Source organism: Ammospiza caudacuta, chromosome 3 (assembly GCF_027887145.1).
Source record: "Ammospiza caudacuta isolate bAmmCau1 chromosome 3, bAmmCau1.pri, whole genome shotgun sequence".
Taxonomy (NCBI): domain Eukaryota; kingdom Metazoa; phylum Chordata; class Aves; order Passeriformes; family Passerellidae; genus Ammospiza; species Ammospiza caudacuta.
The window spans coordinates 4,183,204-4,211,168 of NC_080595.1; the positions used below are offsets into that span (position 1 = coordinate 4,183,204).

At 42.1% G+C, this 27,965-nt stretch overlaps 1 protein-coding gene across 1 annotated transcript in view; it reads left to right on the forward strand.

Moving 5' to 3' along the window:
* Positions 1-894: 894 nt before the first annotated feature.
* The window catches only part of CCDC88A (coiled-coil domain containing 88A), a 65,278-nt gene continuing 38,207 nt past the window's right edge, over positions 895-27,965 (forward strand). Inside the window, exons 1-9 of the mRNA XM_058801670.1 lie at positions 895-962; positions 1,524-1,905; positions 2,024-2,124; positions 16,517-16,625; positions 20,470-20,539; positions 24,049-24,107; positions 24,685-24,768; positions 25,325-25,465; positions 26,537-26,706. Of these exons, the coding sequence (XP_058657653.1) occupies positions 1,843-1,905; positions 2,024-2,124; positions 16,517-16,625; positions 20,470-20,539; positions 24,049-24,107; positions 24,685-24,768; positions 25,325-25,465; positions 26,537-26,706 (797 nt within the window). The 5' untranslated portion in view covers positions 895-962; positions 1,524-1,842. The remainder of the gene's footprint in view (positions 963-1,523; positions 1,906-2,023; positions 2,125-16,516; positions 16,626-20,469; positions 20,540-24,048; positions 24,108-24,684; positions 24,769-25,324; positions 25,466-26,536; positions 26,707-27,965) is intronic.

Below are 27,965 nucleotides of genomic sequence, written 5' to 3' on the forward strand. Positions count from 1 at the left end.
CTTCATTCCCCAAGAGGTGACTGGAAGAGCCTCTCCCTCCCGTGCTTTTTCCTTCCCTCACGGGCACTTTTATTGCCCCGAAAGGTAATGGGAGAGCATCTCCCTCTTTCCCTCCCTGCTTCACGTGCTTTTCCCTTTACGGGCCTGTTTATTCTCCCAAGGGAAATGGAGAATATTCCTCATGCGCTGAGTTTTCCCCTCCCGGGCACCTTTATTCCCTAGGGGAGGAATGGAAGAGCATCTGCCTCCCTCACACGCTTTTCCCCTCACAGGTACCCTCCCTGAAGGGAAGGGCATCTCATTCCCGCCCTTTTCCCCACACGGGCACCTTCATTGCACAGGAGGTGATTGGAAGAGCCTCTCTCTCCCTCTCTCACGTGCTTTTTCCTTTACGGGCACTTTTATTCTTCTGGGTTGAGATTCCCCTCGCGGGCATCTTTATTCCTCAAAGGAGAATGAAAGAGCATCTTTCCCTCCTACACTTTTTGCCCCACGGGCACCTTTATTCTCCTAAGGGAAATGGAGAGTATCCCTCCCGCGCTGTTTTCCCCTCACGGGCATCTTTATCCCACAAGAAGGGAATGGAAGAGCATCTCCCTCACGGGCACCTCTATTCCCCCAAAAGGGGGATTGGAAGAGCATTAACATCCCTCAGGGGCACCTTTATTCCCCGAGCGGAGACGCTCTCTCTCCCCCTCGCCGCACCGAGGGCTCAGCCGTGCCCGCAGCCGCATCGCGCGCGCGCGCGCCGGGCGCGAGTCCTGCAGCGGTTTGGCCGCGGCCCCGCCCCTTTCTAATCGCGCCGCCATCCCCGAGCGGCGGCGGAGGGATACCCGGCTCTGGGCGGAGGGATCCGCTCGCCGGAGCCGGCGGCCGGGCAGGGAGGGCGGGAGGCAGGCAGGGAGGGAAGGAGGACGAGGACGAGGCGAGCGATGTGGCGCGGCCGCGCTGGCTGAAGCGAGGTGGCCCCGCAGTTCGGGAGGACGGGGGGTGGGGAGCGGAGCGGAGCTGGAGCCGCGGGAGCGGCGGCGGAGCGGCTGCAGAACAGCTGGGGAGGGGTCGGGGGGCGCTCCGGGAGCGGCGAGGGGAGAGCGGAGCCTGAGGGGAGCGGCCAGCGCGGGGGAAGGGCGAGGCTGCGGGGCCGGGCGGCGTGTGCCGGTCCTGCCGCTCTCTGGCGCCGTAGTTGAGTGGAAAAGGGAAGGGATAGAAAAGGGAACTGATTTAAAATAGCCCCCGATCCCTCCGGGGGCCGGTTCCCCGCCGGTGCCATTGCGGGGGGGCAGCGGGGCTCTGGTGCAGCCGCAGCCCGGGGGGCTTGGCTGCGAGAGGGGCGGGGGGCGCTGCCCTCGCTGCTCCCCGAGCCCGGGCTCGGGGCTCTTTTTGTGGGGAAGGGGCAGCATGAGCTCGCGGAGTTTCGCTGGAATGTCTCCTTCCTTTCTGAGGCGCTGCTGCTGCTGAAGCAGATTTTTCCTTCCTCTCTTTTTTTTCTTTTTTTTTTTTTTTTTTTTTTTTGTCTGATGCAGAATCCCAGTAGCTAGGCAGCCTCCCTCTTTTCTTTCCTTCCTTCCTTCCACCTCTTCGTTATGTAGGAAGGGAGAGGCATCAATGGAAAGGCTGAGATACGCGTAGATGGACTTTCGGATGCATTTTTTGTTGAAAGAGGAAGATAAATCCCGCTTGCCAGTGCACTGACTTTTGTTGGTGTTGCATCGCTTGTTAAAAATGGGGTTCACTCACTCCAGCTGAATCCTTGGAGCATTCCAGAGAGTTGCTGCAGTGAAGGACTTATCTCGATTTTCTGCATCAGAGGAGCTGCATTGATGTTAACCATTTTTTTGTAAAATGGAGAACGAGATCTTCACACCCCTTCTGGAGCAGTTCATGTCGAGCCCTCTTGTCACCTGGGTAAGCGTTTATTTTCCCCTCACACGTTCCTGGTTTGATTCGCTCATTGTTTGAGAAGAGCCTTGCGGCAGGGGAGCGAGCTGGACTCGGTGTCACGGTGCTGCTGCTTCTGTTCCAGGTGAAGACGTTCGGACCGCTGGCTGGAGGAAATGGGACCAACCTGGAGGAATATGTGGCGCTGGTGGATGGAGTGTATCTGAACGAAGTCATGCTGCAAATGTGAGTGTGGGCAAGCGCTGCCTTGGGGTCATTTTTTGCTGGTTTGTTTCTCTTGTATTTTTTTGCCGCCTTATGAAAAATCCTTTCCCCCCTCTCCCCTTATTGACCTTGGTAAATTACTTTCATTTGTGCGTGACCCGGTCATGTGGTGGGTTAAGAGGAGACTTGGGATCGTGGCAGATCCCGGCTCCGCACAGCTGAATGTCCGAGCAATGTGTTTGCAGGATGTATAGTGTGATACAGGCTGAATCATCATTGTAGAACTTACTGGAAAATGGGATGACTCTAAATAGTTTCCCAGATTTCCACTGAGAGGCATAAAAAAGGTTCATCCTGCTGTAAGTCATGCTCATAAAGAAAAATTTGGAATAAATTTGCTTGGCTAATAAGGTTCTAATCCATATCTTGGTGCACGTGACGTGCAACTTAAGGATGGCATGGAACTCACACAGGGCTGTTCATGAGCACAAGGACTGCCCTTAAACTCCTTCCTATTCATCTTCCACACTTCCTAATTAGACTAGATAGCAGCTGAGCAGTAAAGCTGGTGCTTTAATTGTGAGTGTAGAGTGTTTTGTGGCTATAGCCTACATGGAGTTATAAACTGTTTATTGAAAACTCTGCTTGTCAGAAAAAATCCTTCATAGTGGCTCTCTGTTAATCATAATCTTGACTGGAATGTTGCCCACTACTGTCATGCTGGAGAGTAACACTTGTCAGGTGTCTAGTGATATAATCATAAAAGTGTTACTAGTGCAAAAATTTCTGCATACCTTTTTTTTTTTTTTTTCTTTGGATATTTCGAGTCCCTGCAGAGAAATCCATCCATTTTCTGTGTAGGTATGAAAAGCTGTGGGTTTATGGCCGGCTGGGTACATCCATCAGTGTGTGAGCAGCTTGTGCTGGCAGCTGTTCCTCAGGAGCACTGCTCAGGGATGGGCATCCTCCTGCTCTGTTCATAGCTTTTATTCACGTTTAGTGCTTTAAAAGTTACTACCCTTGGTGTTCAGCCTGTGTAATGAGTCTGTGTCAAAAGAGCAACACTTCACCACATTTAGGTGTGAATTCACAGCCTTTTGAAACCAGAATTTCCTTTGTCACCTGTTTCTGTACAACTGAGACTCCTAAGTATTCACTTCTAATACTCACTCTAATGTTGAAAAACATGGAAAACTTGGTGGAGTGGAACTCTTTGGAAAAAAAAAAAATTCTGAGTGGAATCTGGCACGCTTTAGTAAGAATTTCAAGTGATACATTTCACTGAAGAATAGTATTTTTATTTTATGACTTCTTTGTTTTTTTTCTTGGATTGCATGGAGTAAGTAGATTGTCAGCTGTGGCCATGCATTTGAGATGTAGAACTTGAATGGGATAGAAAAGTTTGACAGCTGGAAGGCAAATTTAGCACTGGAACAATGTGATTTTGAGGAATATAGTCTTAAGCTTTTTCCAGCCAATTTTTTAATACTGAGTATAAATTGAAGCATGTATGTAAAATGGAAAACTGGAGAAGGAACATTCCCATGCCTGAGGCACTGTGTGTTGGATTTGGCTGTGACTTTGTGCATCCTTGACCCCGTGCCATGATTACTGTGCTTAGGGAGCATTGGGTGTGTATGTGTAAAAAAATACACATTGGAGATGTAAATTTAAAAAAAAATAGGTTGGTATTCAGAACAGTGAAAACAGTGAAATGTGGAAAAGCATTGGTGTACAAATAAAATTAATTTTAGGAATATGTCACTACACTGGAAGGTCTTGTGGGAGCTGAGATGTAGCATGGCTGGTTGCTGCTTAGAATTGCCTCTTAGAACTCTGCTCATATTTTGGGAAAGTTCAGTTTGTTTTGGGTTTTGTGCCAGGATTGAAATAGGGGAAAAATTGTTTCATGTTTTGCAGTGTGGTCCTGTCTGTGGTGAAGTCACTGTGGAAACCTGTGTCAGCTTTCAGCCCTGTACATTTTGAATATCCATCTGTTAACCAAGTGTCTTAATTTGCAAAAACACTTCCAAGATGCAGCTCTAACTAATCATCAATACAGATTATTAACAGTTTTTATTTCTCTTTTACTTTCCTTTTATTCTTTACTAACATATATTGAGGAAATGTGGCAGAAAAATGTGTGTCATGTGACTTCAAAGGAAGGGTGTTTTTTGTCAGTGTTGGGCTTGGGGAAGTTTTTTTGGTTGTTTGGTTTGTTTTTTTTTTTAAAGCTCAGTGACTTCACTTGAGAACTAGAGGTCTGTGGTTTGGAGCTATGGCAGTGGGGGCTGTTAGAGGTGCTGTGGTCCTGCTGTATATATACTTTAATTCTTACTCTTTTCTTGCCAAATGTTGAAAAAACAAATTCTGTGACCATAAAAGTGAGTGTTAATATTGGATTAGGCATGGTTTGTAAACAGTTACACAGTCCAAAAAAAAAAAAAAAAAAAAAGTGGCTTTGTTAGTTAGAGAAGGCTTTTTGTTCAGTTAGAAAAGAGTTAATCCAGCCCTCCATCATCTGCAAGTGAGGGTCCAGCATTTGGTTCTCCTTGTCTGGATCAACTTTATTTACAACAATTGTAATGATTCAGACAGGGAAGGGAGGTGTCAGCATTGGGATGGTTGCAGGATGCTGCTGGGTCTGAGATTTGTCAGCACTGAGTTTATTAATACCTCATCCATGGGAGAATTGGCTGCATTCCTGGTACGATTTTTACCTTTGGATGCTGTGGGACATGTGAAAAATAACCCAGATTCTGTTCAGTGACCACTTACATGTGAAGGGCTCTTCCTTGCTGGAGATGCTACAGGCCAATTGATATCATTTTTTTAAATTTTACTTTTAATTAAGGAGATTCCCAGTGTTTATAATATTAGCTCCTAACTTGGGAGAATGTCTCTAATTTCCTGTTTAAATTTAGGTCCCGTGCTTCAGGAGTATCCGGTTACTTACCTTCTGCTGGGATCACTCAGTATCTGATTCTTGTGCATAGAAACCCATCTGTCTTCCTAAATCTGAGCCTTTATCTCTGTGCTCTTTGATACAGAAAAGGGGTCATGCATCTTGGAAATAAATCAGAGCACCAGAGATGGCTGCACTGGTGTTGTGCCATGGCAGGGAGGTGGAGCAGCATGCCAGGAATGCTTCATACCTTCACTGCACCTCTGTGTCACAGTGCTTCTAAATATTTATATTTTATATTTATATTTTATAATTAATATTTATATTTATATTTATATTGTGCTCCTAGGCTGAATGGAATCTGTTGTGTGTGGTGCTGAAATAGGGAACCAGGAGCATTCAGTGGATTAGTCACCTGTTGCACACCCAATTACAATTGCAGTAAAATAATACTCAGTTGTCCTGGAGATATTTTTCCAGATCCTGATTAATATCACCTCAGGTTTTTTTAATAGCACTGTGCTGTTTATAAACTCCTCTGATCCAAAAAACCCACAGTATTTTTACAGAAACACTCATTTTCTGCATGATATTTATTTCCATTTTTGATAGGTCTTGTTCTCTCTGAATTCCAGCAGGATTGGGTAAGAAAGGATGAAAGTCTTTCAGTATGAGCTGTGCTTCCCAAACTGACGAGAGTCTTGCTGGGTGCTTTGAATAAAAAGAGACAGCTGCAAGTACTTACAAGATTGGGGCTTTCATTACATTTACCACCACCATTAATATTTGGTCAAGCAACAAAGACTTGAAACAGTATTTTAGCTTTAATTGTTTTACATTACTGTGCTTTGTATTTGTGGAAATAAATCTGGTTTAAAGGAAGTATTGGACCCAGACTGTGTGCAGGGCTGGTAACGTACAGAACCAAACTCTGGAACTGAATTAATTTAATCCACTGTCTGGAAAACCTGGCTGCTTTCATCCATCCCAGTGTGCCTTTTATAACTTTGGTCTTCATTACATAAATTAAGTGATACTTTCCATATCAGTCTTTGCATCCAGACATGCTGAAAACTACTTCAAAGATGCAGTCTTTCATTCTTCTCCTGGGTTTTTCCCCTTTTACCGTTCTCCCACTGTTTTTTGGTGACTGAATCCACTTGCAGGCCTTTCACAGCATCAGATTTTCCAGGTGGACTGGCTGCCTGGTGGTGTGTGCCTAGAATGTGGACAGCTTCCTTGGCTGCTGCTCTCAGCCCTCACTTGTGTGCTTTTTTCCAAGCACTTGAGCTTGCCAGCCCATACTCCTGGCTTGCCTATATCCCCCTGCAAACTGGACTCTGTCTGCAGAGCTGGAGCAGCTGCCAGGCTCTGTGAGAGAGTGCAGCCACTCCATCCTTTAACTCCTTCTGGGAAGAGCAGCTTCAGCCAGGCCCTGCCTGCAGGGGGGATGGAAAAGAGCTTGGAGCAAAAGGAAAAGGACTTTGACAGCAGAAGGAGGAATGTGTGTTTTAGAAAAAGGTCAGATGTTATTAACAAATAATATTATTATCCACACATTTATCACTTCATGGTGTAGATCCACACTTCCCAGATGTGCTCTGTCAGGTTTTCCACAGGTGCCAGGTGTCACTTGGATTTGTGAGAGTTGTTGCTTCCAGGAGTAGTTCTGCAGCAGCAGGGCTGAGATTTTCTTCAGGAAGGCTGAATTTGTAACAGTCCCTTTTTTATAAAGAAGCAGATTCTTTAATAAGTGATCCAGCACAATGTGCACCAGGACTGTTGGAATTAAACTCTTTTGGTTAGAGAAGAGCAAATGTAGTTCTTAGTGTAATGGTGAATGATTTTAGATGGGCCCATCAGCTGCAGTGAGCTCTGAATTGGGCAGGTGAGGTGGACACAGGCTGATCCCTGCACCTGTGGGTGCTTGGGTTTTTGATAGATAGAGGGGAAAATGCATGGGATGAACATGGCATGCTTCAAGTGCTTGATCTTGGCCTGTCTCTGTTTTGCTAGTTTTTGTTATGCTTTTGTACCCTTTTCCACAGCTGATGTCCACTTGCCTTCATCCTGGCTACCCTGATTTATTTCTCAGCAGGAAACTACTCTGTAGTTCACTCTTGTTCTGTGCAAAATTTTCAGTATTGGGAATTAAATCCTCTAACCTTCCTTTACACATCCACTTCTGTCCCCTCTCCTTCATGTGCCATCTTGGTTACCTTTCTTTGACTCTGTCTCCTTATTTCTTTTGGTAGCCTGCTACTGATCCCCATCCTTACTCTAGGTTAGTACCAGGGAATAAAAGCTGAATTTAAAACTATTTTTTAATACATACAGTGAATTTTGTTAAGCCTGTCAACCCATTCCATAAATAGCCCTCTTAGATGTAATATCAAAATAACTTGTCTCAGCATTGAAAGCATTCTGGCAAGGAGAGAACATACATTCACTGTGGCTTTGCAGTTCATTTTTCAGAGAATTTTGCGTTTCACATTCTACATGCTGTTTCAGAGCACTCCATGAGAGTAAGAGCAGCAGTAAAATCCAGTTTTAAGTTAGTACAGACACCTGGCTGATCAGCCTGTACCCTTCAGTGGCAAGGCTGTGCTGCTTTAGGTTTCATGGGGGTGCTGGTTTCATGCTCTGGGGCTCTCCACCACAAACCTTTGCAAAGTATTGCTGTGCTCTGATCTTCCTTTGAAAACTAACCCAGCTAACTGAATTTGGGTGCTAAATCAGGCTCATCTTACCTTACACCAAATTTACCTCATGTGGTTGTTTCTAGATTTTCTTAATTTGTTTCTTCTGCTAAGAAGGGACTTTTGAGTTTTGTGTTTGTTCATATTTTTGTTCCTCTTCTTTTTTTCTCTAAGCTAAACAGCAATTTGTTGCCCTCCTTGTCTTTTGTAATGCACCACTTTTCCCTAGGTAGTAATTATTTAGGGATCCAGACATTTTCCAAGATGCTGCTTTGTTAGAGCAGTGACCTCAGCGGTCAGAGATTATTTGGGAATAACTGTGGGAGAGTGTCTGTGTTTGTTTGCTTTGTTTCAGAGCCCAGCCTTTATCCTGAGGATGCTCCAGAGGCAGTTGTTGTTGAGCACTGTTTGCAAAATGCCTCCCTTTTGTTTAATGGGATGAATTGAAGCGAGGCTACTGCTCGACCCAAGCAAAAATTGCCTGCTGTTGTATTTTGGGATGGGAAATTGTAAGGGATGAACCCATAAATGGTGTCTGTTGTATTCCTGGCCATTGAGTGAACCTTTGTGTTGCACATTTAGAGACACTCCAGTACTTGCTTTCTTTCCTACAGTGACAGAAGACAGTCCACTTAGGTTTATTACAGAATTTTATCTTGGTTTAAGCTTCGGGGAGATATTTGCTCTGGTTTTTCTCTGTGTGGTATCTTTGTTTTTCTTAAATAAGCCCCTGAGCAAAAAGTGTCTGCTGGAATTTCCTGGTAGCTTGGGAATACACTTGCTGTACATTTGGAGTGTTGTGTGTGCTGGGCAAAACCAGAATAGAGCTACTGGGAGATACATGAGAAAATGCAGGCAAATGTCATTGTCAGTGGTCTTAAAATGGGTGTAGAGAAAGATGAAAATGTGTATTTTATTGTTAATCAAAAGATGTATTTTATTATTAATCAGCTACTTAGGGTTTATTTCCCTTCATAAGAAAGGAAAGTATAGTCATGTTTCAACCAAAAGTATTGCATGGAAATCTGTGGTGCTGTTTTTACAACTGAAGACCTTTCTAGTCACTGAAACTGCAATATTTGTGCAGCTTTGGTGCCATCACACATCAGCATTTCCTGCAGTTGTTAATGTTGAGTACTGAGGTGTTTACCTGTGGTCAGACTATTTGTGACCCTGAAGTGAGAACTAATTTTCTTGAGAATTTGTAGCTTCAGCCAAGTTTAAGGTCAAGAGTAAAATTAGTGAACATTTTTCCAACTCTTTCAAAAGAGAAACAATTTCTGGTAGTGCAAATAAAGTTAAGTACATACTGTTGTGGTGCTGTTAGTTAGGATCCAAGAAAAAAAGAATCGTCCTTGCAAATTCCTCTTAAAAAGTTTTTTTTTCAGCTTAAATTAAAGAGGCTGCATAAATGTGTATTGCTTTTAAATACTTCATAGCAATTTTCCCCTATGTTAATATTTTAAATGTGGCAGTGCCTGTGTGAGAAGCTGATGTTACCATTGCTGGGGATGGGATGTTTGGATGTTTGCAGAGCTCCCCTCATCAGTTGCTTTGAGGTGTTAATCACAAAGCCAAGTAGTTCTCAGCTGCTCTGCTTTTTGGTACTGTGCTGAATAGGTTTTGAGAATTTGGACTCATTTCAGAAGTAAAAAATGTTGGCTCTGAGAGGGAAAATAACAGGCAGTGCTTGAAGTGGAAGTTAAAACTTCAGACTTCAATATCCTCAGTATTTTGCTTCTGTGGCACGTCCATGTTGTTGCTTTCCTGACCTTTGGCCTGTACACTCTTGTCCTTAGGCACCTTTTGGGTTTAGTTTAATTTGGAAAATTGTGTGGTGCAAGCACTACAGCAGTTTAATTGTCCCTTTTCAAATGATATTTCCTGCTAAACCTTCTGTAGTTAAAAAAACTCTTCAAAACCAACCAAGCAAACTAACAAGACGTTCCTTGAAAGATATTTACATTTGCAAGGTAGAGTGTGTTTGTCAGACTTTCTGATTCTCGTGTCTTCCTCACTAAAAAAATTTTGTTTGTTGATGCTTCTTCTGGGAATTCTCAAATTTTTAATACCTAGGTGTGTTTATTTTGTGTGTTAAGTGTTCTGTGCTGCTCTGAATCCTGTAGATTTTCCTTCCTGTGAGTGCCACTTGTTAATCTGGTGGCAGCCAGATTACCTCTTGCCAGCTGTGCCATTCATTGATTTGTTGTGAGGAGCTCAGCCAGGTTACTTGGTGTGGTCAGCAGTGAACTCACTAGGTTCAACTTATGGCAGAAAGCTTTGTTTTTTTACATACTACCTTTTAGTGTGATAGGAAAAGAATAGTCAAGGTGAAACAATAGTAATAAAGTTATTTCATACTATTTGATGGAATATCTCATAAAAGGAGCAGTTCAGAGCATGGATGGCCTTAAAGACAGTGGAAAGTTGGAACTGAGGGTCTGTCACAGACACATTTTATGAAAAATCCTTTCCTTAAGATTTTTCCTCCTGAGAAGCCTCAGGAACAAGCTGTGAACAATGATTATCTGCTGCTGTGGAATGCAACAGGTGCATCTGGGATTGGCCCATGTGGTTGTTTCTAATTAATGGCCAATCACAGTCAGCTGGCTCGGACTCTCTGTTCAAGACACAAGCCTTTGTTATCATTCTTTCTATTCTTAGCTGGCCTTCTGATGAAATCCTTTCTTCTGTTCTTTCAGTTTAGTTTTAATATAATATATATGAAATAATAAATCAAGCCTTCTAAACATGGAGTCAGATCCTCATCCCTTCCCTCGTCCTCAGACTCCTGTGAACGCTGTCACAAGGGTCCAAGGTTTTGGTCTTTGCCACAAGGGTTTGCTTAGTCCCAGATGTGTTTAGTCAATGACAGGTGAACTGTTTTACCTCCTTTCTTGTTTTCTCACACATTTTACTCACCTGCCTACATCTCCTTCACTGCAGTTAGAGAAAAGAGAACAAAAATAAATCAGGGCTGTTCTGGACTTTGTTTAAACCCTGGGAAGAAGAAATGAAAGCTCAGTCAGCAGACCTGTTGAATGCCCTGTGGTTGAGCCTGGCTGTTGGCACATTCCCATGTCCCTGCCAGTGTGGGGCTGTCAGGGGATGTCCCTTCACGCTGATGGGGACCAGGCAGTGGCTGTGGTGTGCAGCAGGTCCCCATCCCTGGGGCAGGGAGACACAGGCAGGACACAGCTGCAGCTTTTCCAGCACCCTGCAGCCTTGAGGAGCCATGCAGCTTGAGCAGTTGAGCTGCTCAGATGCTGAGGCTGGCAGAGGGCAGCTGTGTGCATGTGCTCACTGTGCACAGATCTGTTCTTGGCTGTGCTCCCTGTGATCCCACCAGCCACTCTCTTTGGGTCAGGCCACTTGGTCGTGGTTTGCTTGTTTTGTATTTTTCAGTAGGCACAGGGCTTCAGCCTCCTACCAGTTGATGATGTTGGACATAATCCTAGGAAATGGGGTTTTGTGCAAGGGCCAGAAGACTTTTGATGTTGGGCCTGCTTCCTAAAGCTCCCAGGATCAGGAGGCAGCAAAGTTGGATGCAGCTGTTGGACTGCTGGCCCTCACAGGCAGCCCTTGCTGAGTGCAGAGTTAGCACAGTGCCCTTAAATGAGGTATTAATATTGATTTTGTGGCAGAGTTATCTCAGTGTTTGGGGTGTCTTCAGATGTTTGAGCGATGACCAACACTGCATTGTTTGCTGCTCAAGCAGTATTGTCTCAAGGATAGAAATACAGTGTTCTCCAACTAAAAGGTAGATTGTAAAATGTTATGCAATTTGAAGATTATCCATTATTCTCTAGTGAAAGCTCCATGGTTATTTTCACTTTTTTATTGTTTTGTCAGTAAGAGGACACTTCTGTATTAAGTCTCTTTGTCAAACACATTTTGAGCATGCTTATTATTTTTGTGCCAGTAGTAAATAATGAGGGTGCTGCTTTATTAGTTGAAGTCTATCCCAAAATTCTGTTATCAGTAATTACTGACATATTGGACAGATATCTCAGCATTCCAGTTAAAAGGACTTTGCAGAAAATAAACCTTATTAGGCATGCAGCATTTATTTGTACAAGTGAAGGTGTTGCTTTTTTAGTTGAAGTCTATCCCAGAATTCTGTTATCAGTAATTACTGAAATACTTGACAGACACCAAGAGTGAACCTCAGCATTCCAGTTCAAAGGACTTTGCAGAAAATAAACTTTATCAGGCGTGCAGCATTTATTTGTACAAGTGAATGCTGTGCTGCTGTAAGCTGAACCACAGGGTAGCATTTCACTGAACTCACCAAACACATTCAAACAATGGTATATTTCAAATTAGGGAGCGTTATGATACCAGACTTAATCATTAAGTACCATCAAGGAACAGATGGCAGGGGAGGACACAACTGGTTTGCAGTCTGCATAGATTTAAGCACGAGGCCATTAAGCTATCACATTCCCATTTCTGATAGATTTTGGTCAATGAAAAATTAAAGACACATAATCCCTGATTATGTGAAGTCTCAATCTGTGATTCATGACACTGGTAGTATTTCAAAAATCGCTGAAGTTCCCTGTGTAATCAGGAGTTTTAAACTAATGCATTATTGGGATAGATGCTCCTGTCTGCTTTTATTGCTATTGAAATTAATGTATCTTGTCATAAGTAGGTTGCTCTTAAATGTAAAATTGCTTCAGGGCATCTTTTACCGCTCTGCTTCCTATCGACTTCTAGACAGATTTGCCCTATTTTGCTGGGCTGTTTGCCACTGAAGCAGCTCAGTATCCCCACCTCATAAAAGGAGCACTTCAGAGCAGGGATGGCCTTAAAAATGTTTATAGCAGCCACCAGAATCTGAGGGTTTTAAAAACACAGTTTTAAGACGCTGCTTTTTAAAGCTGTGTTTTAACTGGCAACATAGGCCTTTTTATCTTAAGTTATTTCATTTGCATCCTGTATTTCCATCAGTTTATTTCAGTGTCATTGGACCTATTTACTATTATATACTGTACTATTACTATTATATACTATACTATTATACACTATACTATATACTATTATATACTATTCTTACATACTATTATATACTATTCTAGTAAACAGAATTGTTTTGCACTAATAAAATCATAAACACTTTACCGGTCACAGAAATTCAACAGTTCAACTTACGGGTATAAGTTTAATTTAAAATCTTTACTAGATTAGTTTTCCAGAAGTGTAAATGAGTTTAGAGTTGCTCCTAGAAGGTTCTGGCAGTTCATGTTTAGAATTTTATCTTTCTGTAAGAAAAGTAGTTGCACATCAGACTTCATGCTTAGTAAAAAGTATTTGTATGCCATGACTTGGACCAGCCTGAAAAAATACAGTTTTACAAACCACATAAAATGGGAATGTGCAGCCAGCATCCTGCTGTATTATTCCCTCTGCAAGAGGGACAAATCAAGATATCAATACTTGAGATGATGAGCTATATTGACTAAATAAATAATATTTAAAATTCTGTTTAGTGGATTAACAAGCATTCAGGTTGGAGTCTTTGAGAAAGTGAGACCTGGTTATCAGTATTGGAAGTGAAGGTGGGTTTTGTTGGTTTTCTTTTTTTTAAATTTCCTGTTCCAGGACCTAGTCATGGTCCTTTCATAACCCTGGTGTGAGGAGGGACCTGTCAGGTCTGTGCTGGGCTGTTCCATACACAAACCTGGCAGTTCTAACACAATCTGAAAGGTAGAAATAAATCAGTGCCTGAAGATGAGGGAGCTCTGCTGAGCACCAGCACAGAGGCTGCTTTGGGGGAATCCCTCAGTTTCCAACATTTACTTTTCAGCACAGGATCATTGTAGTGGGTGGCTTGTAAACAGTCTGTGTTTATAACCATTTGATGGTATAATGTGGTTAGAAAAATCTCAATTACTGCAGCACAGAGGTGAATGAAGTCCTGTTTGCACTGGAAGGTGCTGAGAGCAGGATTGCACTCTGGCAAGCAAGGGAAACAATTTTTTTGTCCAATTCCCTCATCCTAATCATGTACTAATTAAAAGTGTCAAAGACAACTCACCTCCCATGGTTGAAGAATAATGAGCCAAGAGGACATTCATTACCAAAAACCAGAAAAAGGAATCTGCTACCAATAGTGAGTTATTACAAATTTAAAATGATTGGAAGAGAGGAGTACTGATATCTCACTACCTTGCTTTTATTGAACCTTAAAACCAGTGGGTTCAACTTCTTGTTCCCACTCCCTGCTTCTAAGTTCTGCTGAAAAATGTTAAGGGAACTTGGAGTTTGGGGTTTCTGTTGGACCCTTTGCCATAACCTTTTGGAAGAGTTTAAAATTACTAAAATAATTTATTTCTGTGCACCACGCTGTCCCAAGGCTGACATTCTGATTTTAACTGCTGGTCATTTGCTCTGGCAGAGCATCTTGAAACTGGCCAGTGGAATTTTCCCAGTGGTAAAAATGCAGCTCCAGAGCACGTCTGCAGCCCAAGTGTTCCCAGCAAAAATTCACAATCTCAGTAAACTGCTTCCTGCAATTTAAGCCAACAATAAAAAGCCAAACCAAAACAAAAAAAGCCTCCAAATTCTGTTTTAAGCTACAGGAATGAATCATTTTGGCACTAAGCTTGTCTTGGAGGGAGGTGAGGTTGTTACAGCCTTCCCTGCTGCCTGGGCTGGTCCTGTGGTGTCATGAAGATCCAGTGCCATGCAAATATTGAAGTTTTTGTTCATCCAGGATCAATCTCAATATCCTAATGCAGCTTTGGAAATGAGAAAATGGAAATCCTGAGCTTTTATGACGTTTGTGTTCTGAGTTCTTGTGGTTGCACACTAATTTTGGTGTTGATGCTAAAATAAGAGCTGGCACAGCATCCAGGAAACCCCTGTGCCCTGGTTCGAGTGCTCTAAAGGGACAGGCATCTGAAATGTGTGGCTGTGGAAATGCTGCTGAAGATGATGAAAAAGCCAGAGATAATCCCATGGTCATTAAGATTAAAGATGAAGATTAAGGGCCCAAATCGGCCTTTTGGAGATACGCATGCAGAAATTGGAGACTTCAGCTGATCTCTGTAGGTCAGCAGGATTTATTGTGGATTTTCTCTGCTGATTTTAACAAATTTGAATGAATTCAGTGTGGAAAGGAGTCCAGTTCTGTGCATCTGCTAAGCAGAATTATTTTTAGCCCATTTGGTTGCTTTTACAGCTACAGGTTGGCTGATCTAATAAACCCAAGGTCACATCTCAGTCACATGGTTTGGCTAATATGTTCTAAAATTTATTTTAATTGTTTATAATATTTTTAGGAACGTGGTGATGAGCATTTAGGAATGAGGCAATTACCCATGTCCTAATTTTCCTAGATTTATAATAATAAGTACAGAAAAAAGATACTGGGTCTGCTGCTTTTCTTTAGGAATGTCTGGGTGTTGGAGGTGCATTTCTTCTATGACCTGACTTCCTTTCCCAGCAGTGGTTTTTCTATTACTTCTATTTGTGTTTATAAGCCAGGAAATGCTGATAGCAATAAACTGAAGAAAAGACATAAATATATATTTTTTTTTAAATCTAATATTCTAAATTTAAGCTTGCTGTAAAAGGCAAAGTTGGTGTAGGTACATTATATATAAATGAAAAATATGTAATTTTTGTACCAATCAAAGGGATAAATTGCATCAGAGTAAGTCATGATACCACAATATTCAGGTCATTTTTGTTTTATAGCAAATAACTCCTCTTGCTGCATTTGATTCTGACTCTAATCCTCTGCCTGTCAGTGAGTTATTGAATTCCATTACTTTTGCACATTACCAGCATCATTCTCCATTGCCATAGCATTTTTTGAAAGTTGTTCTTTGGGGTTTTTTTTCTCCTAAAGTTTGCCAGTGGCTGTTCTGGAAAGTGTATTCTGTATTCCATTGTTTAAATCATTAATGACAATGTTGAATAAAACCAGAGCCAGCAGACACATAACCCTGCTGGGAGCCCTGGTTTGACAGGGAGAAATTGGTGGTTTGAGTGCAGCATCCCAGCCAGCTCTCATTTATCTGGTAATAATATCATTAAAGAATACAATAATACCATTAAATATCAAAAGTTGTGTTGTGCAACTGTATCAGGAATCTGTAAAAGTGAGAAACTTCACATTGGCCATCCCTTAGGAATTCTTCCAACATTTCAGGGAGTGTTATGGGATGTGCTTTGATTCTGCATGGTTTTCCATGGGAAATCCCAGTGAATGGCTGTCCTGCTGTCCTCTGTGTGTTACAAGGTATTGAAAAGGGTGACTCATCTGCCTTTGCTCAGATCCTTTTGCTTTGGGAAGGAAAAAGTGATTGATTTCCTCCCTGAAGCCAAGACAAACCGGAGAAAAATCTGCTAGTATACGATAGCACATGACAAAACCTCCAATTAATAATCCCTTTGTTGTCACATTCCAGCAATCTGTAAATACATTTAGAACAGTTCAGTGTCTTAGCATGGTATGTTTCATATTTATCATCATTCTAAAAGTTAAAATTACATTTTATACCTAATAAATACCATCATAGAGCCACCAACACTTTCCTGTCAGAGCCATTCCCTGGGAGTTGTGGTGGCTGCTCCCAGTTTCAGGCAGCAAACAGCAATGTGAGGCTGGCTCTGTCAGAGAAACATTTCAAGCTCCTTCCATCTTCCACAACTCCTTATTGATTTGTGGAGGGAAAAACAAGGCTGGTTATCAGGACAAGGAATGGCTGTGCTGGCACATTAACTGTACCATTTGTTTTAGAGACAAAGCTTTAAAGATTCAGTGTGTTTAATGTCTTCTTTTTTCTTTTTGCAGCAATCCAAAGTCTGCTAATCAGAGGATAAACAAAAAAGTGAACAATGATGCATCATTAAGGATTCAAAATTTGTCTATTTTGGTGAAACAAATCAAAACTTACTATCAGGTCAGTAACTATTTGTTGTGCTATGTTTTGCCTGGAATTATTTCTAAATTTTCTTCTGTAGTTATGGCTTTAAGGGTAACAGGTCAAATTTCTTATCAGTGTTTACAGGTATAAAGGTGGTGTGGACACACTTTTGTATGAATGATAATCTATTTACAGAATCTGTGTGTGCAATGACTCCTGTGGTTGATATTTTCTGAGTTGTTGGCAAGTTTTGTGCCAGTGAGAGATTATTACATGTGCATTTAGTCTTGTAAATGGAATTTTTGTTAGAAAAACAGGATGAAATTTACTGGGCTTAGAATTAATTGGGGAATTTGTAGTAAATGCAGTGAGGATCCAAGAGATGTAGAAGAGTCACTGAAGTTTGATGCAGCAGTGGGAGCTGCTCCTGTGCCTGCTGAGTGCTGAGCTGGATAGTTCTGTACACATGGACACACCACAGCTGGGCACTGCTGCTGTCACCAGTGTCCCTTTAGTGTGGCTTCAGTGCCTTTCCCCACTGCCCCGCTCCTTCCTGCCAGCAGAGCCCAGACCTGGCAGAAATCCTGTGCTCTGCCTCTCCCTGCAGTCCTGGCCTGGAGTCTGCTGCTCCTCCTGTGTCCTCACACAGTGTGTGCTCCCCAAAACTGAGTGCAGTGAGGATCCCCAGCTGTCACTGCTCCCCAAAACTGAGTGCAGTGAGGGTCCCCAGCTGTCACTGCTCCCCAAAACTGAGTGCAGTGAGGATTCCCAGCTGTCACTGCTCCCCAAAACTGAGTGCAGTGAGGGTCCCCAGCTGTCACTGCTTCCCTGAGTGCAGTGAGGGTCCCCAGCTGTCACTGCTTCCCTGAGTGCAGTGAGGGTCCCCAGCTGTCACTGCTCCCCAAAACTGAGTGCAGTGAGGGTCCCCAGCTGTCACTGCTTCCCTGAGTGCAGTGAGGGTCCCCAGCTGTCACTGCTCCCCAAAACTGAGTGCAGTGAGGATTCCCAGCTGTCACTGCCCTGACCAGCCATGGAACATCTTCCCAGCACTTCCTACCCTTTTCTCCTGTACATGGATTTATGTGCTGCCTGCTAAGGCCCATGTGCTTTTCCTTTTCTTAAAGGAAGTAATTTTCCACCAGGCATTATTGTTCCACAACTGGTGCAGCAGGAGGCACAAACACTGGCAGGATTGATCTTTTTGGGAGCACAAAGCATTCCCCATCCTGCACTGGCCTCACAGTATCACCAGTCCAGGTGCTGCAGGACCAGGTGGAATTGCTGGCATTTAGGTAATTTTGGATTGTTTAGGATTGCAGATGTTGCTCCAAACCTTTGTGATGGAAACAAGTTTATTAGAGCTTTCTTTAAAATAAAAAATTATTCTTTTTTAAGAAATGGTAAAACCAGTCACCATGCCTTTAGTGGTCCAAGCTATACTGAACTGCCCTTTTTAAATTGTTTTGTACACTTTTCTCCCCTTCTCAGTCTTTCAGGGTTCTGGTCACCATGCAAACATGTGCTGTTGTTTTTAGCAGGAGTGAAGGCTGGAGAGCTCCTTGCAATCTAAAATTGCTTTTTGCATGTGTAGATACTCACTCCCTTCAGTGCCTGCAGGGCGGTTGGTGCTCTGTGGTAGTGAAAGTGTTAAAGGATGGGCTGTTTCACAGAGGGGTCACTTGAGTTCCTGTCACCTGTGAAATTCCCCAAGGCAGGAAAGCTGGGGCTTGATGGATGCCCTGGAATCAAAGTGAGAGGCCCCCCTTAGGCTGGGGGGAGGCAGGAGCCTCACAGCCCAGTGCTCCTGAGAGCTGAGAGCACAGGAACCCTGCCTGGGGCTCTTCTGGGGCTGTCCCTGGAGCCCAGCGAGGGGACAGGACACCGTTCACTGCCCTGACACAGGATTTCCCCTGGGGTTGCCATCAGACACTGATGAATGTGGGAATTTGGGATTTTTAGCACTGTGTTGACCTAACTCTTTAACACTTCTCATTGTGAGCTTGTCCATGCTGGTTTGTTCCATGTGGTTTTGTAAGATCTGTGGAAAACCTTCTCTCAGTTTAGTGAAAAATCACATCGGTGCTGTGGATGTCTGGTCAAAAACCTGCCCTGGTAGGATGTAGCATTCAAACTTAAGATGTTATGTTAGATTAGTCACTTTTTTTTTTTTTTTTTGTTCCTATATCATCTTTGTTATTCTCTGGAATTACAGTTCTGGTCCTGAAGCAGTAATTGGTGTGTGTACATTTCTTGGCAGTGTAAGAGCACGGAACTGTTCTCAGCAGTTAGTTCAAGATAAATTATTCTAAATTTTGGTGGGCTCCAGAGGTTTAATCCAGTGAGTGTCCATGACTCTCAGCAGATTTGACTGAGGAGGTGCAAATCTTCAGTAAAATAAATGCTGGTGAGCTGTGCAAGTTTGTGCAAGCAAAGCCAGTGCTGAGGTTAACACCAAGAGACAGAGAAGGTGTCAGACATCTCTGGGGCAAGGCAGAGGTGTTGTAAGGAAACAGGTGATCCTGTCTGCTTAGGGCACAGCTTCTGCTTACTGCTGCTCATCTCTGCTTTATGATAGCATCATGGAGTTATTTGAGATACTCCCAAAAACCACCCCCAAAAAACAACAAAAGCAAACAATAAAAAGCCACTCTAAAAAGATGTGATTTTCTTTCGTAGTAGCTGCTGACGCTCATTAAATTAATTGTATTTTATCTGTTTTATTTTGTTTTAAAACATCCTGTGGTGCACTTCATGTCTTATTTTTGTTTGAAAATTGTCTTTATCAAAGTCTGAGAAATACAGGTGTCACAGTTGGTTAAATTCCATTATATTGAAGGAAGTCAAAGCTGTTTTCTCCCTCCTTATAATTTGTCTTAGGCATGTCCAGAGGGAATGTATATTTTGCAGTTTACTATTAATCATTTCAGGTATAACGTTGGTGTTGTGTATGAACTGGTGGGAACTTTCAAGTGTAGCTGTAACTAATAATTTCTACTGGTGTTTTTCAAGAAATATTGGATTTTTTTTTCAGTTTGACCTAAAACAAGTGGACCTGTGTTAGGTTGATGCCCTGGGCTCTTCTGGAATGTGTTGCTTTTGAGTAGGAGCATTTTATATAATAATGGATCTGTCACTGTGGAAAAACAAAAAGCCTGACTATAGGATGGCATCTGCTGGGAATAAATATCTGGGAACAGGAGAGACTACTCTGCTTCAGGAGAATTAGGCTCTGTCTAGACTGGGGATTTGACCCGATTACAGCCACTACAGGAGCTCCATTGATGGAATCCATGGCACAGATAGGCAGAGCTGCTGCCTGGTGTGTGGCACTTCCCAGCTAAAATTCCATGGGATTGTGCACACAGGGTTTGTACCTTTATATTCACAGCTGGCCCAGTGTCACTGCAGCAAAACCCCTGGGATTTTCACATCCACCTTTTGGTGAGGCCAAAGAAACTGTGAAATAAAGAAATAGATCTTTTTTTGCAGTAGAAATGCACCTTAGAGCCAATAAAACAAATATGTATCAATAGGTTAGTCAGGAAAACATGAACATAATAAATTGAAAGAGTTTTGCTGCATTCTGAGACTCAGGATCTCGTTGGCTTAAGTTCCCTAAGCCAGCTCATTGCCACGAGAGGATTTTGCTGTGTGAGATGATTGTGCAAACCAGTAAAACAAAGCTTCTGTAGAAGTAACTCTTATTTGTTGTTTTTTAATTAGAAAGTAAATAAGTATTTTATGAGTTGTATGCATGAAGTCCTGAAAAATATTAAAACTGTTTAATTAATACTGATTTCTCTTTAATGGCTGTTGACATTTGATGTTTGCTTTCATTCAGTACACATGATGTAAATAATGTTTTAATTAACTTTTATAGGAGACTTTGCAGCAGTTGATCATGATGTCTTTGCCAAATGTGCTAATAATTGGCAAAAATCCTTTTTCTGGTAAGTTTATTTTTGACTAAGATAAAAATGTATACTGGTGGGATTGTATTTATTCACTGGAAATAAAATTCCTGAAGGGTTGAGCCTTTCAACAGAAGATTGTTTATCAAATAAGTGGTTTAAGAATGATGAGTAATGATGTAATAATGATTTTCTTTGTCCACACGAAGGGTCCACACTCTAAAAACGTTCTGTCACAGCCTCAGCCCTGGCTTTCACTAGGATTTATACTGAGCCCAGTGCATTTCTCAGCAGCCAGTGAACCAGTGATGGCACAAAGTTAAAATTTCATGTACTCCCAGCTACTGCACCTCCAACTTTCTTTACCTGTCACTGCTGAGGGAACTGGCAGTTCAGTGCATCTCACTTGATCCAGCTCCTGATCCTTGTTTCTCCTTCCCCCAACCTCTCCTGCTTCTCTTGCATCCATACCTGAAAAATATTGCAATTACCTTCTTGTTTTCTCCCTGAACTGACACTGTCTTCTCCATGCTCCCACCTTCTCTGCTTCCAGCTCTGAGAGTTGCAATTTTCAGACCAAGAAAATTAGCCAGTGTGGATCCAGCTGCCTGTCCACAGCCTCTTGGGGATCTCTGCACCTTGCTCTCAATTCCAGCAGCACGGAGCAGACACACCTGGCCTGCAGGGAGCCACTGTGGATTGGGCACAGTTTATTCCCCTAGGTGTCATGTGCCCCAGGTGTTGTCCTGCTGGCGTTCTGCCACCTCAGCAGAGAGGTCAGGAACTGCTCTTCCAGGCTGTGTGGCTTCCCCTGGCTGCTTTGGTTTCTTTGGGATGTCTTCTCTGCTGCTGTGTCTGTGGGCCAGGGGGTTCCTCATGAGCCAGAAGAACCATCTGTGTTTCCTCACTTCCCAATCCCAGGGCTCATAACATTGATATTTTCCATTTCCCATCTGCACTATCCCATCTCTGTAGGTATCTTGCTTTAATTCTTGTGGGTTTTACTTTCTGCTTCTGAGCATTGCTGCTTTTGCTTCAGAGGTCACAGCTTTTTCAGTTTTTATATGTGCAGCTGCTGTCATATGCACCAAGAAGTGTGAATGTGGTCTCCTCCTTTCCAAAAGAACAGAATGCATCATGGTTTTTTAATTTTGATTCCAGACTCTCTTAAGGTTTTCAAAAGACTCCATGGATTTGCCTAGAAAGCAGATTTACTGGAAAAACAGATTAAAAAAAAACCCAGCTCGTAGTATTGTTTTGTAGTGACATTTTTTATTCTGTTCAAGATACTGAGAGAAAATGTTTTAACAATATTGTGTAGTATAAGATGACATTTCACTGAAAATGCACTATCAAACCCCACAGAGATACTAATGCATTCAGTTGTATACGTCCAATTTTATGGTTTGGTCATTTTTAAAGAGTTGTCTTTGTGTTTTGGGATCTGTGGTTTGGCAGCTCTGCTGGTGTGTGCTTTGCTCTTCTTTGGGGATTTTGTTGGATTTGTGAGAAAGTTTGGATTTTTCTGTTGTGTAGCACTCACATTTTTAAAAAATGGTTATGCTTGGACAACATTGTCAAAGGTGTTTCAGCTCCCTGCTGGAGTTCTACCACAGAGTTTGGTCTGAAATAGAATATTGACCTGTTCTTCTGGGTTCTGTCCAGAACCTTTCCCCTTTGAAAGTTAGGGCTGCTTTTGCTGTGTCACTTGGAAAAGGATCTCATTCCTACATGGATTTTTTAAGCTTTTTTTAGGTAGGTGCAGGGAAATGAACCCTCAGGGATCTTTGGAGACACTTGCTGTGTAAATCTGGTTGCATCAAGGCAAGCCTCAGAGTAAAAGTCAATTCCCTGATGAAGATTTGGATTTGGTCCTCTAAAACTGAGGCTGGAGGTGTGATTTTTCACAGGGATGTTTTCCAGTTTTTCCCCTTTGCACTTAGGGAATTATTTATTAGTAGAGAAATCCCAGAAGATGCCAAATTGCAGAGGCAGTTGACTCGTGGAGGAAGATGCAGGGAGAAGGCTGGAGGTGAGGTTGGGTAAAACAGGTCAGCAGGAAAATAAAAATAAAAAAACAAAATCAGGAAATATGTCCTGAGCTGATTGGCAGGAAGGCAGTTGGAGGAGAGAACTGGAGGAGAGCTACAGCCTGTGACTGTAAATGTGAAATTAAATTACAGAGGGATAATAATGGGGCACAGGGGAAGGGGAAAGATGAAAGTTCGTGTTCCTGAGGGAGCAGGGCAGGGAGGATGGAAAGTCTGGAATAGGATGAGCACAGGGAAGATCAAACAGTGACACAGGGTAGGGACAAAGTTCAGCAGCAAGTTGAAGGGTGTAAAATAGAATCAGCTATTTCAGTGTTTCTGATGGAGGAAAAGGAAGAAAGACAGAGGATGAGGTAAGCTGAAATGGTTCAGTATTTTGCTCTGTTCCTTCAGGGAACGTGGGGGAGAGACAAGGAATCAATATTCAGGTAGGTGTTTGAAAGGCAGTCAGGAGATGAAGAGTGAAAAGGAGCTTAGGGATTGCTTAAAAATTAAGAAAATGTGATTAATTTATTGGGGTAAGTGAATGCAGGCTGTGAGCTGTTGGATCCTCCTGTTGCAGTGTTCCTGTTAACCTTTATTGATAAGACAGAAAGCCAGGTGGAATTCCCCTTCTTCAGCTGAAACACATTCCTTGATGGTTTTTCTATTTCTCCATAAAAGACTTCACAGCTTGAGCCTTTGGGATACATGAAGTCTGAATAAATGACTGAAAATCTCCCATTTGAATCTATGTTTTTTGTAATGTGTTTATCTACCTGAGAAACCTCTTGAAAAATTGCAATATTCCCTGGTCATTGGGATTATACACATTATGTAGCTCCCTCCAAAAGCAGCAGCTTGAGTCAATGCCTAAACTGTGTTGTCATCCTTGAAGCATTTGCTTCATGGCATTTGTGTTCTAGATTTAGAATATATTTCTATATTTAGTAGCAAGATGAGGACATTGTCAACGTATAAAGTAAGAAACATTTTTGTTAATCTGTAAACAGAGTTCTTTAACTTAAGCTTCTTTAGGAGATTAAGATGCTTAAGGCCAGATTTGGAAATACATTTTGATTTTTTGGATGTGCAGATGAATATCTAATACAGCTTTATAAGGAATTGAAATGAACTTGTCACCTCAACTCTTCCAGTGGGAGTGACAGATAATTTAAGCCCTTTTGTAACTATCTTGAGAGACCTGAGATTGCCATTGAAAACTTGATTGCAGGTCTCCAAAGCACTTCTAAAAATGTCACTCTGAAGTTTTGCTTTTTGAAGGGCTGATTTTTTTTCCATTTGAAATTGTTGTGGCTGTTAAGGTGTTTGGTTACTCTGGAAGTCAGCAATTAAATGGCAAAAAGGACTGAGCTGAAAGCTCCTCTGGTTGTTTTCTAAACTAGGTTAACAAAAACGATATGGAAATAACAAGAAAACCTCCTGTTTTCTGAGGGATAGGGGAATAAGCTCCAGTTACAATTTTACAGTTACCATTTTTTCTTGCTTTCTTCTCAGAGCCAGGTACTGAAGAAGTAAAAAAGCTCCTCCTGCTTTTGCTTGGCTGTGCAGTTCAGGTGAGTTTAATTGTTTTTGTCTCTGTGAAACTTCACAATTACTGATCTCTAATACTTGTGGCGGTATAAAACTTTTCTTCCTTTGTTGTACAATTGCATTCCTTAAAAAATTAGAATATTCTGATTTTTAATTACATGGCTACAAGCCTACACCTGTTATTGCATAAATACCTCCAATACTACCCTAATGGGTTATTAATTTCAGTAGTGTTAATTACCTGATACTGTAAAGAAAAGGAGGAAATGGTAGAGTGCTGAAAATTAACTCACTGCACTGTTTCATGTATTTAATAAATCACAGCATTTGAATAAGTAGCAGTTTTAAGAAACCTCTTTCTTTTACCATTTCAATTTGATTTTCCTTGTATCATTTAATTAGTGTTGAAAGTTATAATTACTGTAACATGGCATGAACCACGGATTTACTGGTCACCAGAATTACTGGATAATAATTTAGTCATGTGGCCATTGCAATGTCAGCTTTAGAGGTTTTAGCTCTGAAGAAATGCAAAAGAGGAATGAAAATACTTGCAATTATACATATAAATGTGTATAAAATAGATGTCTCTATTTTTAGTGTCAGAAAAAAGAAGAATTTATTGAAAGAATCCAAAGTCTGGATTTTGATACCAGAGCAGCTGTTGCAGCCCATATTCAGGAGGTATTTTGGGGGGGTTTTGTTTTTAATTTTGGGGATTTTTTGTGTTGGAATATTGCATTGCAGGAGGGGGAGTTGCACGTGTTCAATGGCAAGTAAATCACATATGTGATTTGCATATTGAGTGGTTGTAGTAAGCAAAAAAGGCTTTATTTTTTCACTTGATTTACAAAAAGATTTAATGATTGAGCATTTTTGGGTTTTATTTTTAGAGCAGTACCAGAAAGCAAATTTGTTGCTTCAAGGATTTCTTAGTTACATACAGCAAATTTAATTTAGTGAAATCTTTATATGCAAATTTCTTTATAAAATATAATTCAAATCAAATGTATGTGGTAGGTAATTTATAATGTTATTGTCACCAGAAGGACAAGGTGCTGCTTCCAGATGGACAAAAAACTCTTCCTTTACATACAATTAAATATATTTTAAATGTTTTTTTCATATCTTATCCAGAAAATTTAACCTGTAGAGTTGCAGCTTTATTTTTTTTTATTCTTCCTTTCTACTCTTAAAATTCCAAGAGGATGTTTTTTCCCTTTCATTTCACCCCATGTAGGTAACTCATAATCAGGAAAATGTGTTTGACCTGCAGTGGATGGATGTCATAGTGCTGACACAAGAGTATGTTGAGCCTCTCCTGAAAAATATGGCATTGCATTTAAAAAGGCTTATAGATGAAAGAGATGAGCACTCAGAGGTATGGATGTGGGTTGGTGCTTAAGAGAAATACAAGAAATCTTTTTTTTTCTGACATAATGCAGCTCAGGATTGTTATAACTAACAGTTTCATTTTCTGCTGACATGTTGGAGCAAGGATTCCTGACTGCCAGAATGTTGTTTCAGGGAGTTCTTCTGTGCATATTTGTTAAATAATGTGGGAAAGATAAAGCTGTAATAAAGTAGGAGCGATAAGAGGTGATCTTTTCCACATAGCCAGAATGGGAAACAACTTCAACATTCATCAGTAGCTGAAAACAGGGAATCCAAGGCTGTATCAGCTGCATTTACCAGGAATCAATAACCCATCAATTTGCAAGGCAGTCACTGAAAGCTGTTCTATTCCCATGTCCTGTTGTCCAGGTTTGAGGGGGATAAAGCAGAATCCATACCAGGAGAGGAGGTTTTGCAGGCTTTCTTGAGGCACAGTTGTTTGTACCATGTTCGTATCAAGGAACAGAACTGTATTTCCTACAAAGTTAGAATTGTGAATCATCTTGGTGGTCCCAGATTGCCCCTCAGTAGAGTGGATGTGTCAATGTTGCAATTATTCCAGATATTCCTTTGACAGTTCTTCCAGATCACAGCCTTGATAGGAATACAACAGAGGGCGGAGGATGGGGGTGATGCCTTTGTTCAAAGCAAAGGAAAAATACTTAAAACTGTGAGAGATGTTCATATTTGGCTAACACCTTGATTTATAGGGGGAAATAGGAGTATTATCTTTATTTTTAACAGGTGATGGTTTTCAAGGAATTCACACTTTTGATTACCCAGTCCATTCTGAGTAGTGGCCATTTTGTGGGCTTAAAAGTCTGAAGTGAAAAACAAAATTTAAAATAGCAGAAAAATAAAATGTAAAACAGCAGAAGGTGCTGTTCAAAAGCTGTGGCTCTTTACTTTAGGCATAGAAGTGCAGGCAGAACTTCTGATTCCCTCGATGGCCAAAACCTTCCCATCGTTGTGGTGCCACTGCAGTGTTTGCTGTGAATGACACCCAGAGGTGGCTCTGTGAGGGCCCCTCTGGACTGTTCCCTGTTCTGTCCCTCAGACCATCATTGAGCTGTCGGAGGAGCGGGACTGCCTGCGCTTCCTGCCGCACGCCTCGGCCGCGCAGTCGCCGTGCGGCTCCCCCGGCATGAAGCGCACCGAGAGCCGGCAGCACCTGAGCGTGGAGCTCGCCGACGCCAAGGCCAAGATCAGGAGGCTCAGGCAGGAGCTGTGAGTACAATTCACACTCATCCTTTCCACTCATCTGGTCCTCTTCTGACCAAGTCACAGAATCACAGAATGACGAGGTTGGAAGAGACCTCTAAGATCATCAAGTCCAAGCTATGCCCTAACACCTCAACCAGACTACAGCACCAAGTGCCACGTCCAGTCTTTTTTTAAACACATCCAGAGATGGTGATTCTACCACCTCCTTGGGAAGAGCATTCCAGTACTTTCTTATTCTTTTGGTGAAAAATTTCTTCCTAATATCCAACCTGTGCCTTCCCTGACATAGCTTGGGACTGTGTCCTCTGGTTTTGTCAGAGACCAACCCCCACCTGTCCACAGCCTTCCTTCAGAAAGCTGTAGAGAGCAATAAGGTCACCTCTAAGCCTCCTCTTCTCCAGGCTTAACAGCCCCAGCTCCCTCAAATGTTCCTCACAGGGCTTGTGTTCCCAGCCCTCACCAGCCTTCTCATCCTGCAACCCACAGGCAATCTCCCTAGGATCTGGAACAAGTTGTTCCTGGTTTCAGCATTCACAAGACACAGTTGTTTCTGTTTATTGGTATGGCTTGACAGTGTAGACCTTCAAAAAGCTTTTGAAAGTTTCAAGTTTTGAAAGTCTACATGGGACGCACTCAAGCATCTCAACATCCTTCCCAAACTGAGGGCCCAGAAATGGACACAGCACTTGAGGTGTGGCCTCACCAGCACTGAGCACAGGGCAGAATGATCTCCCTGCTCCTGCTGGCCACACAATTCTAATGCAGGCCAGGAGCCATTGGCCTTCTTGGCCACCAAGGCACTTTGCTGGCTCATATTCAACCACCCAGGTCCCTTTCTGCCTGAACACTGTCCAGCCACACTTCCCCAGCCTATAATTCTTTGTCATTTCAAATGGGTTTTTTTGTTGTTTTTTTTTTTTTTTTTTTTAGTTATTGCTCCCCAGGAGGGGTATTTTTATAATACAAGAAGATTTGTGGACCCATGGGACAAATACAGTGTTTCATCTGTGTTTGTCTCTGTTTGTATTCATAATGATGTTTTGACCTAAATTTTCTTCTCTGATGTCCCTGAAATCATGGATTAAAGGTGGAAGTCTCACAAATCTCAGCATTTTGTTCTCAAACCAGGTGATCATTAAAAGGAGATGATGCAGGAGGAATTCCTTCTCAGCAGCATCATTTGGTGACCTGTTTCCATCAAGAAATACTCACCTATGGTTAATTCATGGTTCAAAATCATTGCAGATAGGACAAAAATTTTC